This window comes from Perca flavescens, chromosome 8, assembly GCF_004354835.1.
Source record: "Perca flavescens isolate YP-PL-M2 chromosome 8, PFLA_1.0, whole genome shotgun sequence".
Taxonomy (NCBI): Eukaryota; Metazoa; Chordata; class Actinopteri; order Perciformes; family Percidae; genus Perca; species Perca flavescens.
The window spans coordinates 17,586,000-17,602,265 of NC_041338.1; the positions used below are offsets into that span (position 1 = coordinate 17,586,000).

General features: G+C 37.7%; 1 protein-coding gene across 4 annotated transcripts; it reads left to right on the plus strand.

The window, feature by feature from the left end:
• The first annotated feature begins 227 nt into the window (after positions 1–227).
• parvg (parvin, gamma) lies at positions 228–12,523 on the plus strand. Of its 4 annotated transcripts, none has more exons than XM_028586506.1 (13): positions 228–332; positions 1,029–1,111; positions 2,591–2,655; positions 3,272–3,374; positions 3,590–3,733; positions 4,483–4,598; positions 4,700–4,755; positions 4,831–4,865; positions 4,977–5,038; positions 7,033–7,101; positions 7,251–7,352; positions 8,483–8,555; positions 10,541–12,523. In XM_028586506.1, exons 2-13 carry the CDS (start codon positions 1,048–1,050, stop codon positions 10,612–10,614), a joined length of 963 nt encoding a protein of 320 aa, XP_028442307.1. In that variant the 5' UTR covers positions 228–332; positions 1,029–1,047; the 3' UTR covers positions 10,615–12,523. The 4 variants fall into 4 exon arrangements, with proteins under 4 accessions (XP_028442307.1, XP_028442308.1, XP_028442309.1 ...); XM_028586507.1 differs by lacking the exon at positions 228–332 and adding an exon at positions 340–457; XM_028586508.1 differs by lacking the exon at positions 228–332 and adding an exon at positions 605–755.
• The last annotated feature ends 3,743 nt before the right edge of the window (positions 12,524–16,266 follow it).

Genomic DNA, 16,266 nt, shown 5'->3' on the forward strand with positions numbered 1-16,266 from the left:
CGGAGTGGTTCGGGCTTCTGAGTGTCACGTTTATCTTTGCCCTCCTGAAGTGTGGTTTTCCCAACAATACATTTGCTACCCAAGAAGAGAGCCCTGTTTTCTTTTTCTCTCAACTTATATGCTACTATTAAATGCCGTTTGTGACACAGAATACAAATTCCCTTATATGAAAAACGTGCAAAGCCAGTATCAAAAAGAGGAAGTAGCTTCTCTGCCACATCCTCTCATTTGTGATTATCTTCCCTTTCGACCCTGTGACATGTTATTTTCTTTTAAAATTTAGTGCCGTCAGACCTGGTACGCTGATAGACTTCACAAGAGGCTGTATTCAGGTAAAGTAGGCTACGTACAACCCTCCATTTCTTATATCCCTGTTTTGACAGTTTGTGGAGTTGACAGTTGCGGAACTCAATTCAACTGAAGTCATTCTGTTGAGTCACTCTCAAGAGTGCCGAAGGTAAGCTTAGTCTAAAAGACTTTTTGTTTATGACCTTGTTTGAAAGTAACTGTCAACCTCAGGAAAAGGAAGCCACACACATAATAACACACAGGAAAAGAAAAGTTTCACTCTCCAGATCCAGGAAACAACAGTTTGACACGCTCCAGGTCACGTCTGTTTTGTCATAGTGTGTTACTTGCTGTTTTTTGTCTCAGACCGTATGATTAAAAGGTGTTCAGAGGGAGAGGTGCAGCCCTGCAAATTTGTGGGGGATCTACAGATCTGTTGAGCAGGCTACTGAAAAAGAGAAAAGGAAGTGAGGAAACTAAACAGCTTCCTTTTTTGACTTGTTCACTTGTGTTTTTAGAACCTTCAGTCATAAAAAAAACACTTCCATAATCCAACAATGGAAATGCAGTGTAGTTGAGCTAAGTACAAGACTGTTATCTTTGAACCTGAAAAGCAGGAATTTGGAGGTACAACATGAGGACACTTGCTGAGCCACTTGAGAGAGAGAGATACTTTCTGCCAAAAATAAAGTATTTCTTTATTCTACTGTGGTTTATAGTCAAGCTCTTCTTCTCTGCAGGTTTTGCTGAGGAGAAGCAATGGAGGCTGCTGTCTTTGAGTATCACAAAGAGGATGACACTGTGGACGTTGAATCTTTTCAGGGTATGTGTTCATTCAGTAAAGATTTTCAGACTCAGTCACTCATGATTTGTTTAGTACATTTAGGTTGACATAAGTCTATCTTAATGCAGTATTCACACCTACATATGTACGTTGGTTGTTGTGTCTATACTAGCAGAAATAGGAGAATTTCATATTGTACATACTGTATTGCCCACTTAATTTTGCATTATTCAGACTGCTGAAATCTTAAATCAGCTCCTGGACCTACTGTATCCTTGAAAGGACAATTTCAGTAGTTTTGCATGTTTTAGGTTACGGTATTTCCCTTGATTTACACAACCTTTACATTACAGTTAATCATTTTGCAAATCACTCTTTTGCATTTTAGACCATTTTTTCTTCAAATGTCAAGTTACTGTGTCAGTTGCAGTGTGGAACCTGTAAGCCAACATTTACCTATTTATACATTCAGCAGACACGGAGCAAAAATTATCATTTATTTAGAGTTTTGTTTCTGGGGAATGTGAGTCCAATATTCACCTTCTTTTGAACTATGGTCTTGTTTCCACCACCTCAATGAAATATCTGTCTCTTTAGCTGCTAAATGTTTCGCTATGTTCACCAGCTAGTCGCTACCTTACCATATCTCCTTTTCTTGGATTTATCACAGCTTTTTTTTCATCTGAAAACAGCTGACTTCATCTCTATTGAGAGCATTGATAGTGGATGAAAATAGTAAAGTTGTTTACCACTAAACCAAAACAATATGCTGAAACACTAGAAGCCTCTATACGTCTAGTCAATATAATATTAGATTAGTCTATATCCTTCGCCTTAGCCTTCCACTTCCGGGATTGCTCCGGTGCTACAGGAAATTCCGCCAGATGAATGTATTTTTTGTTTCCTTCCGCTTTTAAATTCGGTGGATTTATGAGGACTATGGTTAACTGCTCATCAGATCTCGGCAGGGTAAATTGAGACTATCTGTCCAATCTGAGTTTTCTCTCGCACGACTATTTTTGCAGCGGCTCTGTGTGGAGTTTAGCATCGCCCATGGCGATTCTGATTGGTTTAAAGAAATGCCATTAAACCAGAGCACGTTTTCCTCCCATCCCCAAATGCTATGTGGAGTCACCAGACCCTCCTTCAGCACGCTTTGGAGGAGGGTATGGCAAAGTGAGAATAATATTCGATTGATTAATGCAGACTAAATGTTTAGTGTGATTTATTACACAACCCATGCAAGTTTCAGGACTCTGCTCATTGCTTTTCATACCGTATGGTTTCAATGAAAACCATTGGCTGCCTGAAACAGCATGAGAAATACATCAAAAAACAATAAGGATTTGTGTGTATATTGTAGTTAAGGAGAAAACACAGGGGTTTGCCTTTTGATAAATAAAATATTCAGCTTTCTAGAAATGATGAAAGAGCTGTCAATCACAGAACTGTAGCATGTTAAAGACTGTAAAATAAGAAACTATTCCAACAATGCAGTTTGTTTATAAATTCACACAGGAGAGAAGCAGAAGCTTATTCAGCCGGCGTCTTTAAAAGACCCCAAATTTGAAAAGCTAAAGGAGGTAAGAAATGAATTCCTGTTATCTACATATATAGCTGCCTGAATCTCTGTCTTATATTAAACATTTATACTTATTACTGTAACATCAAAACCCATCCTGCTGCACAGGGAGTGTGTCCTGAGTGGTCTGGAGATGAATGCTACACAGGAAATACATTACAGAGCCTGCATGTATATGTGAGGAGCGAAGAGCATGAATAATATCTGATGCAGAGAGAGAGGTGAAAGGATCGGTGAAATTTTAATGAACATAATTATCAGAGGTGATGGGAGACAGAACAGAGTCTGCTGGATCTGACTTTAAAACAAGGTTTTGATTGGAAAATATGGCAGCACAAGTGTGTCATGCAGGCAGCAGTAAATGAAAAAAACAACTCAGTTAACCATAACACGTCTAATAAAGTTGGGAGAATAAAACAAACAAATAAAATATCAGTTATTTTAGGGGGGAGTATTTTGTATTTGTCATCATTTCCATCTACTAAAATCGATAAAAAGAATAAAGAAAAACAAGGTTTCATGCTGTTTTTCATTTGGCAGATTTGAAACAGAAAAATGTATGCGAGAAGATGAACGTTTTTGTTGATCTGACTGTATGATTAATTGTGTTTGGTTAGGCACTGGTTTTTTGGATCAATAGCACTTTGAAACCGGATCACATAGTGGTTCAGAGTCTGGAAGAGGATCTGTTCGATGGCCTGGTGCTTCATCACCTTCTGTGTGAGTTAATGCACATTTGTGCAATTGTGCTGTCATTTATCATTGCCCTACTTCCACTTAATCATAATCTAAATTTGAAGATGAAAACTAACAAATGTTTCCCCTTGTTGTTTACCTAAAAGCATGTCATTTATAATATCCAAAACACAGTCCTTTCCCAGAAAAGTATTATAATAATAATAATAATAATAATAATAATTTCCTGATTTCCACAGCCAGATTGGCCGGTGTGCACATGTCTGTGGAGGCTATGGCACTAACCAGCCCTGCTCAGATCCGCAAGCTGGGAGTGATCCTGGAGGAGTTGGACAAGAGACTGGGCCTGCAGGACAGCAGCCAGATCAAGTGGAACGTCAAACGTGAGTCATGCAGCTGGCTGGGCTTCAACAACAAAACAACAAGAGAACAAATGTTCTGTTCTGGCATTGACTTAGAATTGCAACGGGATTTGGTACAAGCTTAAGCGTGCCATGTTAGCTTACACCAACTGTGAGGGATTTTGGTGGAGATCAACATGATGGGGTTCTGTTTTTATCACCTGTCAGTGGATTATTTTGGTGCTGGGTTAGGGAAGCAAGTGAAGACTTCAAAAAGAATTCAAATTGTATATAAACAACGAACACCTAACTGTGAAATTCAAGTGTTTGCAATTTCCAGTCACTCATCTGAACTTTTCCTTCATTAATCATATAGGACTGAAAGGATGAAAAGGATAAAAAGGATCAATGTCTTGTTTGGTTTTGAATGATCGTAGTGAGCACTAACCTCTGACAAAAACATTGCATTTCCTGCGACTGCTTCACAATAAAAGCCACCCCATGTTTCACCAGTTGAATGCTTTTAATGTGAAGCAGCAGTATCGTCTACAACTACTGCAAAGAGAGGTACAGAAAATGGCTATTGCTGAAAAAAATGCAGACCATAAACAATATCAACAGCAGGATTATAACTTAAAGTTTTCAGTAGTAATTACATTTCAGTTAAGTGTTCATTTATTTATGCTGATGATGATGATTCTTTGCTGCCATACTGGGAGTGTGTGAGTTCTGTCATATCAGTTTTTTATGTCTCTATGTGTGTGTTTTGTGCTCTGCTGTTCGCCTGTCAGTCATCCACAACAAAGACCTTCTGGCCACTATTCATCTGCTGGTTGCCATGGTGAGAGCTTTCCAGCCTGAACTGGGTTTGCCACCAAATGTGAAAGTTGAAGTTATAGTTTTGGAAGTAAGTTTCAGCTGAAGCTTTAGCACTTTTTTCAGCACCAATTCTCCATCTTAAACACACCTTGTGGAAGTGCTGCTCACTTTGGGTTATCTTTCATGCAGGTGAGCAGAGGTGGAATCAAATCAGATGTACAGACGGAGGTCCTGACAGAGGAAAGGTAAGCAGATTTCTGTCCGGTGTGATTCTGTGGATGTGAGAAAAATACCTCATATTTTCTTGTCTTTTTCAATAGGGATGCAGGCTCAGACTCTCTCAACAAGACTGAAAGTGAGTAAAAATCTGTCGGAGGTTGAGCAGATTTAACATTTTAAATGTAATTGAAGCGGCATTACAGCCTACAATGATTTTAACACACTTTTCTGGCTCTGGGTAACCCAGGGGAAGATCCCATCGAGCAACTGCTGAAGCTTGAGGATCACAAGGTCAACACGGTGAAGAAGGTATAACAAGGAGAGTAGAAAAAGTGCTGAGGCAGACCGGCAGTGAGAGAGTATGTTGTGCTGTTAAGTTAGGAAATAAATAAGTATAATTTGTTTGTGGCCTTAAAGGACAATTCCGGCGCAAAATGAACCTAGGGGTTAATAACATATGTGTACCGAGTCGAATGTTCTCTGGGATCTGTTTTTATGCTAATCGAATGGGTCTCTTTGTGTTTGAGCTATGTTACTGGTTACTGGTTGCACAGCGTTCGTCGTTCGACTGCTCATGACTGTTTTCCAAGATGGTGCCCTCAAGTAAACATGAACGCTACTGTCTTTATAATCTATCTTTTTAATAAGTCTGTATACTTACAAAGTTCTCAATGCTTCGGTTTACATGTATGGACCCTCATTATGCTACCGTTGAAGTGTGGTGCTATTTTGAGCCTTGTTAGTGGTATAAAATAGTGATTTACCAAGTGCCCCGAAAGTTAGCATTAGCAGCTAACCACAGGTTTGCGTTAGCTTGTTTAAAGCTAGAGACACATTCGATTAGCATGAAAATAGATCTCAGAGAACGTCCAACTCGGTACACATATGTTATTAAACCCTAGGTTCATTTTGCGCTGGAATTGTCCTTTAACTGAACTAGGGCTGGGTACCGAACGTCGATACTTTTATAGTATCGAAAAATTCTTTATCTTTCGGTGCCAAATTTCGGTTCCAAAAGCGTCTGAGCGCGTAAGCGCAAGCTTATCAGTCCTCTCTGCATATTGACACAGAGCGGAGCTCCGACCGACACTCGCACACGGAGAGGTGCGGACGGAGTAAACTGTCTGCAGTTTTGTTGAAGTCACAGAGAGTCACGGTTGGTTTCAAGTGTGGTTACAGTTTTTTTAAAACTTCACGCAGACAGCGTTTGCTGCGATATGATATTAATGGCGAGCCGAAAGCGGTCACGGTGCCGTTGACGTTACACTTCCTCTTACAAGCAGCTACAACGGAGGTTTCTCTGCCCTGACGACTGACTGACAGGCTGAGCTTGCAAGGCAAGGCACTTTTATTAATGTTACTCTGAGTGAGCAGTTTTACCAGAATTATTTAATTTTGATAACTGTTTTGATTCAAAATTAAGGTAGAAAATAAAAGCTTTGTGTTTAATGTATTTTTGTTGATGTTGAAATGGATTTTAAAACATATGGTATCAAAAAAAGTATTGTTAGGAATCGGTATCGAAACTGAGGTATCGAAATTGGCACCGGATCGAAAGATTCTGAACAATACCCAGCCTTAAACTGAACCCTACATAAACACGATGAATGAAATGATCAAATGGGTTACGCTTCTCTGGTATTTTGTAGTATTTGTGACTGGATCAAAGTATTCAAACCAATTATCAATTTCAAGTGAGTTGGAAGTGCTGAGTATTGTTTTGAATAATCGATTACTCATTTGGTCTATACATTGTCATAAAATAGTAAAAAATCCCATTACAAGTTCCTAAAGCCCAAGGGGATGCCATCATATTGCTTTTTATTTTGACCAACTGTCCCAAACCCAAAGAATGTCTTCAGTGATTAATTGATTATTAAAATAGTTGCAATTGATTAATCAACTAAATGTGTCAGCTCTACTTTCAATTAGGGCTGCTAATAATGATTATCATCAAACAATCTTTTCATTATTATTTAAATGTCTGATTCACCATTTAGTATTTAAAATGTGAAAACATTTTGATGCATTGTTATTATAAAAATGTAGATTATTGTTGCTTTAAAAAAAGTACAATTATTACTTTCAGACCAAAAGTCAGCTTTTCAAGCTGTTCTTTGTTTTGATTTAATAATATCCAACAATGAAGGTGCAATGTTTTGGAGAAAACAAATGAGGGTTTATAATCCTTCTGACGGTCCACGTTCAAGTTTTGATGAATAATGAAGGATGTTTAATACCCTCTGTGTCAGCTAAATAAGACCAACATGTATTTCAAACTGTCTAACTTTTTCCATTTTCAGGCAATCTTACACTTTGTCAACCAGAATATGTCGACCATGGGTCTGCAGGTGGCTGATATGGACAAACAGGTATAAAAAAACCCAGCTGAACACAGTTTTGGAGCACTTACTGTAGAGGCTTTCCTGTAAGAATACATAAAAGATACATTGATCTCTTCCCCTGAGATTATATCACCTTCATTGGATGGGCTCCAATGTCTGGTGTATTTTCTGTCTAGTTTGCTGACGGTGTGATTCTGCTGCTGCTGCTCGGACAACTGGAAGGCTTCTTCATCCCACTCTATGACTTCAACCTGACACCTGTCAATCACTCTGAAATGGTACAGTATGGATTCCTGACACATTAGGAAGGTAGTAAGGTAGTAAGGGCAGTGCATTCTGGTTCACTTTTTAGTATCATCATCATTATACTGCCTAAATGCTCACAGGTGATTGTATATAGTTATAAAAAATCAACCAGTCAAAAGAGAAATTTCCAATTTTTTAAAATTAATTTCATTTTTGTGAAAATGTAGATATACACAGATTACATTATTCTAATTCAAAAGTACTATACTGTAGGATCATAAAACAGTTTTTAATTTCTAATTTGAGCTAATCTAATTTTCCACAAGAGCACAGTGGCTAATGAGCTACAATACTGAAACCTGATCCAAAAATCATGCCTATTGCAATATTAGATATGATAAAATTAATATTTTACAATTAATAAAAGTACATGCATAATTACTGCTCTGTCACTTATAATGATATCTTTGATCTTAGTTTACTTGAAGCATTAGGAGGAGTCACAGATATGAAGTTTTATCACAGATATGAAGAGTTTATGAATAACTTACTATATAAAAGACACTCTGACACCCCATATTATATGTGATATTTGATACCTTTAAAACTAAATAAAAAACGTTCTGGTTATAAACACATTATTTATCAGCCTGATCCACAATACATTACCACAATACATTAATATGTTACCCTTTTTGTTTGACCATTTTATAGCCAATATGTTACATCATAAAATCATATGTAGGCTACATTAATCTATCAATGATTCTAATCCAATAATATAATATGAATGTAAAATGAGCCATTGTGCATTATGAGTACTTTTACTTTTGGTACTTTAAGTAGTTTTGTACTTTTTGAATGCAGGACTATTACCTGTAACAGTTTTTTCTACACTGTTGTATTGACACCTTTACATAAGTAAGAGATCTAAATACTTCTTCCACTACCTAATATATAGTTGGTTATACTTTATAATACAAATAACTATAAAATATCACCAATACTGTATATAGAGATAATAATGCTTAACCAGAAGTACACTAAAATATATTAGTGGGTACATTTCACAACAGAATTACATATATTTGTATTACTAATTTCAGTGAAAATGTGGTGCCTGGATTTTGTGTTTGACATTTTTTCTCTCTCTTACCTCTAGCTCCACAATGTGACCTTGGCCTTGGACCTCCTTAATGACGCAGGCCTTCAAGTGTCCAGCATTGATCCACAAGGTTAGGAGCTTACGCACACAGACTGCTCACACAATACTGTATACAGACAACAGATTTTACTCAAATTAAAATGCCATGCACCGAGGGTGAAAAAAACAAAAACAGAAGTGCCTGCGAGTAAAATGATTGCAACAGAAAAACACCAGAGCTCCAAGACAGCAATGTCAAACTAACGCAGATGATATAAACTATCAAAAGCATTTATCTGTATGACGGGGAAACGCCAAAATCTGTTTGTATATCAGTGAAGGACGGGGGAATCGCCCCAGTAGTTTGAGTTAATCTCCACTGCTCGGTGGAGTGTGGGTTTGACAGTGTTTTGGAGGGGAAAATGGAATTGCTTGCGGAATACAAATGAGTGTGACTCGAGTCTCAATGAGTATCACTGCGGATGATTGGCTCAGTCCGGGGTCATCATCATTCATTTAGAGAGGAGGAGCGAGGGAGGCGGTCTCAAGGGGACAATGTCACTCTGGTGCCTGTTGATAGACACAGGGATTTAACCTCACAGCTATGGCTACATCTACTGTGTGTGTGTGTGTGTGTGTGTGTGTGTGTGTGTGTGTGTGTGTGTGTGTGTGTGTGTGTGTGTGTGTGTGTGTGTGTGTGTGTGTGTGTGTGTGTGTGTGTGTGTGTGTGTGTGTGTGTGTGTGTGTGTGTGTGTGTGTGTGTGTAGGAAGATACGTTATCTGTATTCATGAGCATTGCTACTGTATGCCACCCAGTTATCAGAATGATTCCAGAAATATATTATGATTGTATCTGTGCACTATGAAAAATTTTGTGTTTGTCAGTTTCAACTTGCAAGATTTCCCAATGTAAAATCACGAGTTCATGATTTGTGGCATAAACTTATGAGTGTGAGCATTCACCCAAATAATCGTATAACAGTGAAAGAATTACATTATGGAAACTTTCTCTTTGATTGAGAGTATGGTATGCTGTCGTTCGTAAATTTGGGGACTCAAAGGTCTATTTCAGAGAAAATTTTAAATGAGTTCCTCTTCACAATTAGTTATGCTATTTGATATGAACGACAAAACAAAAATCTAAATCTTTCAATATGACCATGCCCCGATGCATAACGCCAGGTCCATAAAGAAATGTTATTTCCCAGTTTATCGTGGAAGAACTTAACTAACCTGCACAGAGCCCTGAACCTTAACCCCATCCAACACCTTTAGGATGAACTCTTAACACCGACCTTACTAATGCTCTTGTGGCAGAATGGGAGCAAATCCCTGCAGCCAAAAGATCCTGAATCGAAGACGAGTTATAGAAGGCTGTTACAGCAACATTTTAAGGCCCATGGTTTTGGAATGAGATTGAGATCCACGATCACATATGGGTGTCCACTTTTGGCCATAGGGAGTAAATCAATCAATAGCAAATGGATCTAGATCACTTCCCTGCAGAGCCATTATTGATAAGATGCTCTGTATTCTTTCTGAGCTTGAATCACAATCACTAAAACTTCTCCACAATATTGCCAGGCAACCATGCAGCCTGTAATCGTGAAGTAAATCCTTAACATGATAACTGTTAATGTAAGAACCAGCACAATTAATCTAAGCCAAGAGCAAGTGGCTAATTTAATTCATTTTTAGTGTCTTTTTAATTACCGTCATAATTGCTCTGATGGAATGAGGATTCCCAGCACTGAGAGTCTAAAACGGGAGCGCACTGCGTGCATTAATTAGGTTAGCCAGTGGTGGAGTCGATCTTAATGTCACATTTATTCAGTTAGTGCATCTCACAACATAGTGCAATTTTGTTGGGATCCCGTCTCACCAAGGACATGTTGATTAAATGTCCATCTAATGTTTTGTTTTTTTGCCCTCCTGGTCTATGACCTGTTAGGATGGATTGTGAGAATAGTCATTAGCTAATGTTGGTAAAAGCATCCTCGTGTTTTTGCTGCCAGTATATGCTAATGGTCCATTATAAATATACACACTAAATGTCCCCTGTGGATTGTGTGGCAGATATTGTCTCTCAGGACGACACTGCCACCTTGAAGGTCCTGTACGCCCTGTTCAAGAAGCACAAAGGGAAATGAGAGAGGAACTCAACAACCAGGGAGCTGAAGAAAAGTGGAGTTTTTGATCAGCTTGTGGTTTCTTCTGTCTCTAAACTGTTCAAAAGGCTGTACATTATTTAAATGGTGAAGGAAGACTAATTAGTCATATTGCTGATGCTCTCAAGCTAATTTAAAATAAGTACAAGATGCTAAAGTAGCTTTAACAAGTTATTCGTGTCTAAGGGCCTGGTCTGAGCAGCATTTATGACAACATTTTAGAGTGAAATAAAAATGTCACCAATCCTCCACCACCACCTACTTTTTGAGGACAGGTCGATACAAGGCTAGACTACCAACCAGGATAAGTGGGCAAACAGAGCAAAGCAAGCAGGCAACCGCCCCAGGGCCCCCAAAGCCCCAGGTGTCCTGTGTGTCAACTAGTTGTAAATAATTTGACTAATTGCAAAATTGTTTATGTATTTCCACCACTGTGAAATCAATGGCTGTGGCTCAGGAAATTTATCAGTTCGGATGGAGTATAGTAGCCCCTTAAAATGGATCAGCATACATATATACTTTTTACCTTTTAAATGTGGTTCACATTCAGTAATAATATACGGGGTGTAGATGGTAGTGTAGCCAAAGCAGTGTTCTTTCCTTTTTCCGCTATCTCTTGCTCTCTTTCCTTCTCTTTATTTCCTTTTCAGTCTGACACTGCTGGAACATGGCACTTTTCATTCTTGCCATAGAAAACCATCATCCTTGACTGCCACTTCTTAATAAACAATGTGAATTTATTTCTCTGCTTCCTCAATGTGTTCCTGCTGACAGTCTGTGACATCCTCTTTTTCTAGTCAGTGAAAAATGGTGGGATTTTTTTAAAATCTTTTTTGTCATTGAATTGTTCCACTCCATGTCACACACATGTAGAGAGGGTGCGGCAGGCAGCAATGGAGGGAGGCTCAGAGAATGAGAGACAGACAATAAATGTGATTCCATCAAAGCAGATTTTGCTTTTTATATCAATTATGTGTTGAATAAAAAAAAAGGTTGGACTACAACTGGAAAAATACACTTAATTATCCTCTGTGTTGCAAAGATGTGTCATTTCTTGGTTTAAAAGAAATGTATGCTAACCATTAGTGACTTGTTAAATAATATCTCTCCACCACTGCCACTCTGGTTTAGTTTAGTGTATTAGCAAATTGCAGCATGAGTTTCTTTGTTTTTGTCTTGAGGTTAAACAACAAACAACCACTTTCATACTTCTTATTCAGTTCACCCAGTTTTCTTGCAAATGTGTTTGTCGACATTCAGGAAGCCAATTTATTTGTTTCCACCAAGGTGATGGAAAATTCCCATTTTATTTCCCGTGACATTTCAAAAAGATTGTATAAAATGTGCTTGGCAGTCAGATAGAAACATACTGTATAGCAAGAGACAGACAGATAGAAAGAGACATTTAGGTGTGTGTTGCTCTTGTTAATCGTGTAAATGTCTGTTGGCAGTTAAAGTATTATAAAATAAAAATGGCTTCTCTTCTATTTTCCAATTTACAACTTATCATCCTGAGTGATTGTACAGTAAACTATATTTGTTTGTCAAATACAAATGGTATGGTCATTTCATAGTCATGTATACCATCCACTCACATTATGCTTGCTTATCTTTAAGGTTAGGTGGTGGTCTATAAAAACATTTGGCACTAAATCTTTCTGCATACTGCCTACTTTTATGTAACTCCCTTCACCTCCTCTGCCTCCTCCTGTATTTACATTCATTGTATGTGAATGTTTGTTGAAATGCCTTTTCATATTCATCAAATGTGTATTTCAGGGTCAATCAGAAGGGGTTTTGAGCTCACGGACAGTCTGTATCAAGCATGCTTATATATGTTTCAAAGCATAAAACGTGTATTATTGTTGTTGCAATAAATGGTTAAAACCTTGGTGTCCTGCTCTTGCCTGAAAGGAAGTGAATGGGCTGTTTGTGCAGAGACAACTGAGCATTCTAATATCATCTGTAAATGATTAAATGATTAAATATTCATAGAAATTTACAAAAACCTAGTGTATGCTTTATATTGTGTTATTGTTAGTTATTGTGTTATATTGTGTTTGCTTTTCTATATAGCTAGGTGACATGTCACAGTCTTGTTTCAGATATAATTGTCAGCATCACCAAGTTATCTGCTTTGCTGATATGCTAAATCCCTGTCTACTGTAAGTGGCAATTCTAATATTGTACTGTGTGTATAATATTGTGAGTTAATCCTGTGAATATGTGCATTTTAAGATAGCCACCCTGAATCAATCGAGGCAACGATGTGAAATGTTCAGAATATTGAAACAATCAAAACACAATGTGGTACAGTATGTGCCAACGTGTGCGGCTTTGACATGCATTTGCGATGATCTTTAAGACACACAACAACGTGAGTTCAAGTCAAAGGAGATTAATGTCTTTAAACCACTGTATACATATCAGCGAAAAAGGTCACAGCTTAGTCTGTCATCACTGTCTAATCCATTAGAACAAACAAGGATAAATTACAGGATAAACGTTTGAGGGATTAAACCTGTTCTGCTCCAACGACAAAACCTTCTTCTTCCATTAGGACACCACAAAGCCACTGACTCTTCAACATGGTAAGACAATTACTGTACAGAAATAACATATTGCCTATTAAGCAAGAGCTGAGAATGTTATAGGAATCATTTTATAAATTTTTCTAAGGTTACTGTGAGTATATATTATTGCCTGAGGTGACCAAACCAGAGGATTTCTCATAAACTGACTTTATTTTATACCATGTTTTATTTTTTTGAGAAAACAAATGATGTCCCCTGCAACACTGACGCCCATTCAAAATGTTGATGGAAAACATGAGTCATATCTGCCTAACTTGTCACACTGAACAGATGCATCTCTCTGTGGATGAAAAGTGGAGCAGAGCTAACAAAGCAGCATCACTCTGAGTATTCAGCTGCTGTATTGTATGTGCATATGTTTATATCAGTTATCACAGAGGTGACAGTATCATGGGAGTGTTAAACCTAAAGAACCATGAGACTTAACACTACTGTTGTAATTAATCCAAACAGCTCATCCAAGATGTGATCAACACAGTCAAATTTATCTGTGTAGCACATTTTATACAGAGAGACACAAGATAAATAATTACAAAAAGGATATATGGGGTTTCAAGATGATCAACAGAACAGTGGTAGAACAGCTTAGTATTCATTGACACATGCAACGTGTGATGAGTCCAGAGCGGACACAGCTTCATTTTAAAAGCCGCTATAATCCATATTTCTATTTTAACAATGGTTAAAATTACTATGTGTAATGTGAAAGGCGGCCGCTTTTGGCAACAAACCCACAGAGGTTTATCACCCTCAGCTCTACGGAGCATAGTGTCTTTTTAGTGTCATTATCCATGTTCCCATCATTTTATCAGCATTTTAAAGCTGCACAGCTGTATGGAATACTTCATCAATTGTGCAAAAAAGTTGTAATGCTTCGCTTAAGGTGGTTTTTGCCTTTGGCGAAAAAGAGTTTCTGCTACCCCCAAGTGGCAAAAACAAAACCTCATAAAGTGAAATTTTCATGCCATGGGACCTTTAAAGGCTCATGAGGTAAAAGGGTTGGGCTCTGGGGACAACTGGATTAAGATTTAAAAAAAAAATGTTTTTATATGAAACTGCAAGGGATAAATCAATCAAGTTAAAAGTAGTTTTTATTTTTTATGGAGCTAGAACAGAGACCTGTGGTATTGAAAATAAAAATTGGCATTGAAACAACAAATATTGGCACTAAAAAATGTTGAACTGAAATATAAAACAGAAACATTAAAAGTTATAATCTCACAATCCTATTATATTATTTCAATTAGAAATCTTTTTGCATTATGATGGCTTTTCAATTTCAATGTCAATTTTTTCTTGATATCTGTCTTTTTTCAGTGACAAGTTTTTTTTACGCTGTCACGGCTTTTCAGTTTCAACTTTCTGTCAGCCTTTTGGCGTAGAGAGGAGGGGCTTGAGGGGAGGGCCAAAGAGGGTGCGGTTTACATATAATTTGCATAATGGCGCGAGACCGCAACTCCACAGGCATCCTCACAGATGCCTTATAACCACATATCTGCAATGGCTTCCACAAGTTCACCTGGACCCTCCAAATCTCAAGTAAGTCTGTTTATCTCTGCCATTTTTTTCCCCATAGAAGCGGGCTGGTTTAGTGTTATCTTTTAATGTAAACTGTGCTGTTTTGGTAGAGGTTAGCTGAACAAGAACTAACGCTAGCTAATACCACATCAGCTAGCCCACTTGGGGGTTTAAAGTGATAGTGCACTGATTGAGTTTTGGTATTTATCTTGTAGGGTGGAGCACTTGTGCCGTCATGTGTCTTTAAGAGGATTGCCTGCTAGATCCCCAGTCTGCATTTATTTTGTGCCCACTATACAATATATTTGTACCATACTTCCAGAGGGACCTTGACACTTTCCCAGACTTCTCCAGGACCCTGTGGAGCTTAAAAATGTTCAATTAAACTTTTTTTAAATTTTGTTTTTTGATATTTATTATGTAAATTGTGTAAAAAAGTGTAATTGTTTTGTGAAGTATTCTAAAAGCAACTGCAGAGTCTTTTAACATTACTTGTCAATTACAGGATATACAAGATTTTTCTTGGAGTGGGACCATGACAGAGTGACAGAAGAGTCTGCCAGTGGAGTAATTTTACCACCAATCCAGTGCCCTCCGGGCCGCAGACTATGGCAGAACTGAGGGCAGCCATTAACCCTTTAACTGCATCCGAGGACAATGGCGGATAGCTTTACAAAACTGCACTTAACTATGTGATTCTTCACACATCAACATGGTAGGATAACACAGGAAAACCATTTTGTTGTTATTTTAAAATGACAAACACCACTTTACTTTATATGTAGTACTGATTTTAATCCTAAACAGTTTTTGAAATGACATGCATTTACAGTACATGGACTCCAGCAAAACAGTTAAAGCTGTACCGTTTCAATGAATAACAAATAAATATATTCAAGTAAGAATTTGACTCTATATTGCATAACAAATTAAATCCAATGATATTGCATATGAGTGTTGATGTCTACTAGCCTATGCACAAGGGTACAAGTCCCATTTCATGACTTAAAACAATGTAAGTGTAAAACACTGTGTAAAAGCGTAAATAGTCAAAATCCACAGGCTGACGTTGCAGAACTTCCTGAAGCCTTCTCAGCAGTCTCTCCATAAATTGCCTCCCAGTCGAAGGTACCCGTAATTATACACACACTCAACATTTATTGAAATTGGATGAGAAATGAAAAAGTTATGCCTTTAATCCACATATACCACAGAAACACTTGTTTTTGTTTACAGGCAAGTTTATACATTGATGTCCAAGTAAACCGTTAACTGATAATATTTTTGACCGATTAACACTATCAGTTAAACAGTACAAAAAAATCTTGTACCGGACTGGCTTACATGATAATGTTAACTGTTATGTTCAGCTAAGGCAGTTTGTCAGTAACAATGTTTTCCGAGGTTAAAGAGATGTCAGTGAATGCGTTATGCCTGTTAGTGAGTGCCCCACAACGTAAATTCACCCATGTTGAATACTACTATGTTTAAACAACATTGCGGTATCAACAGTGATTCAATG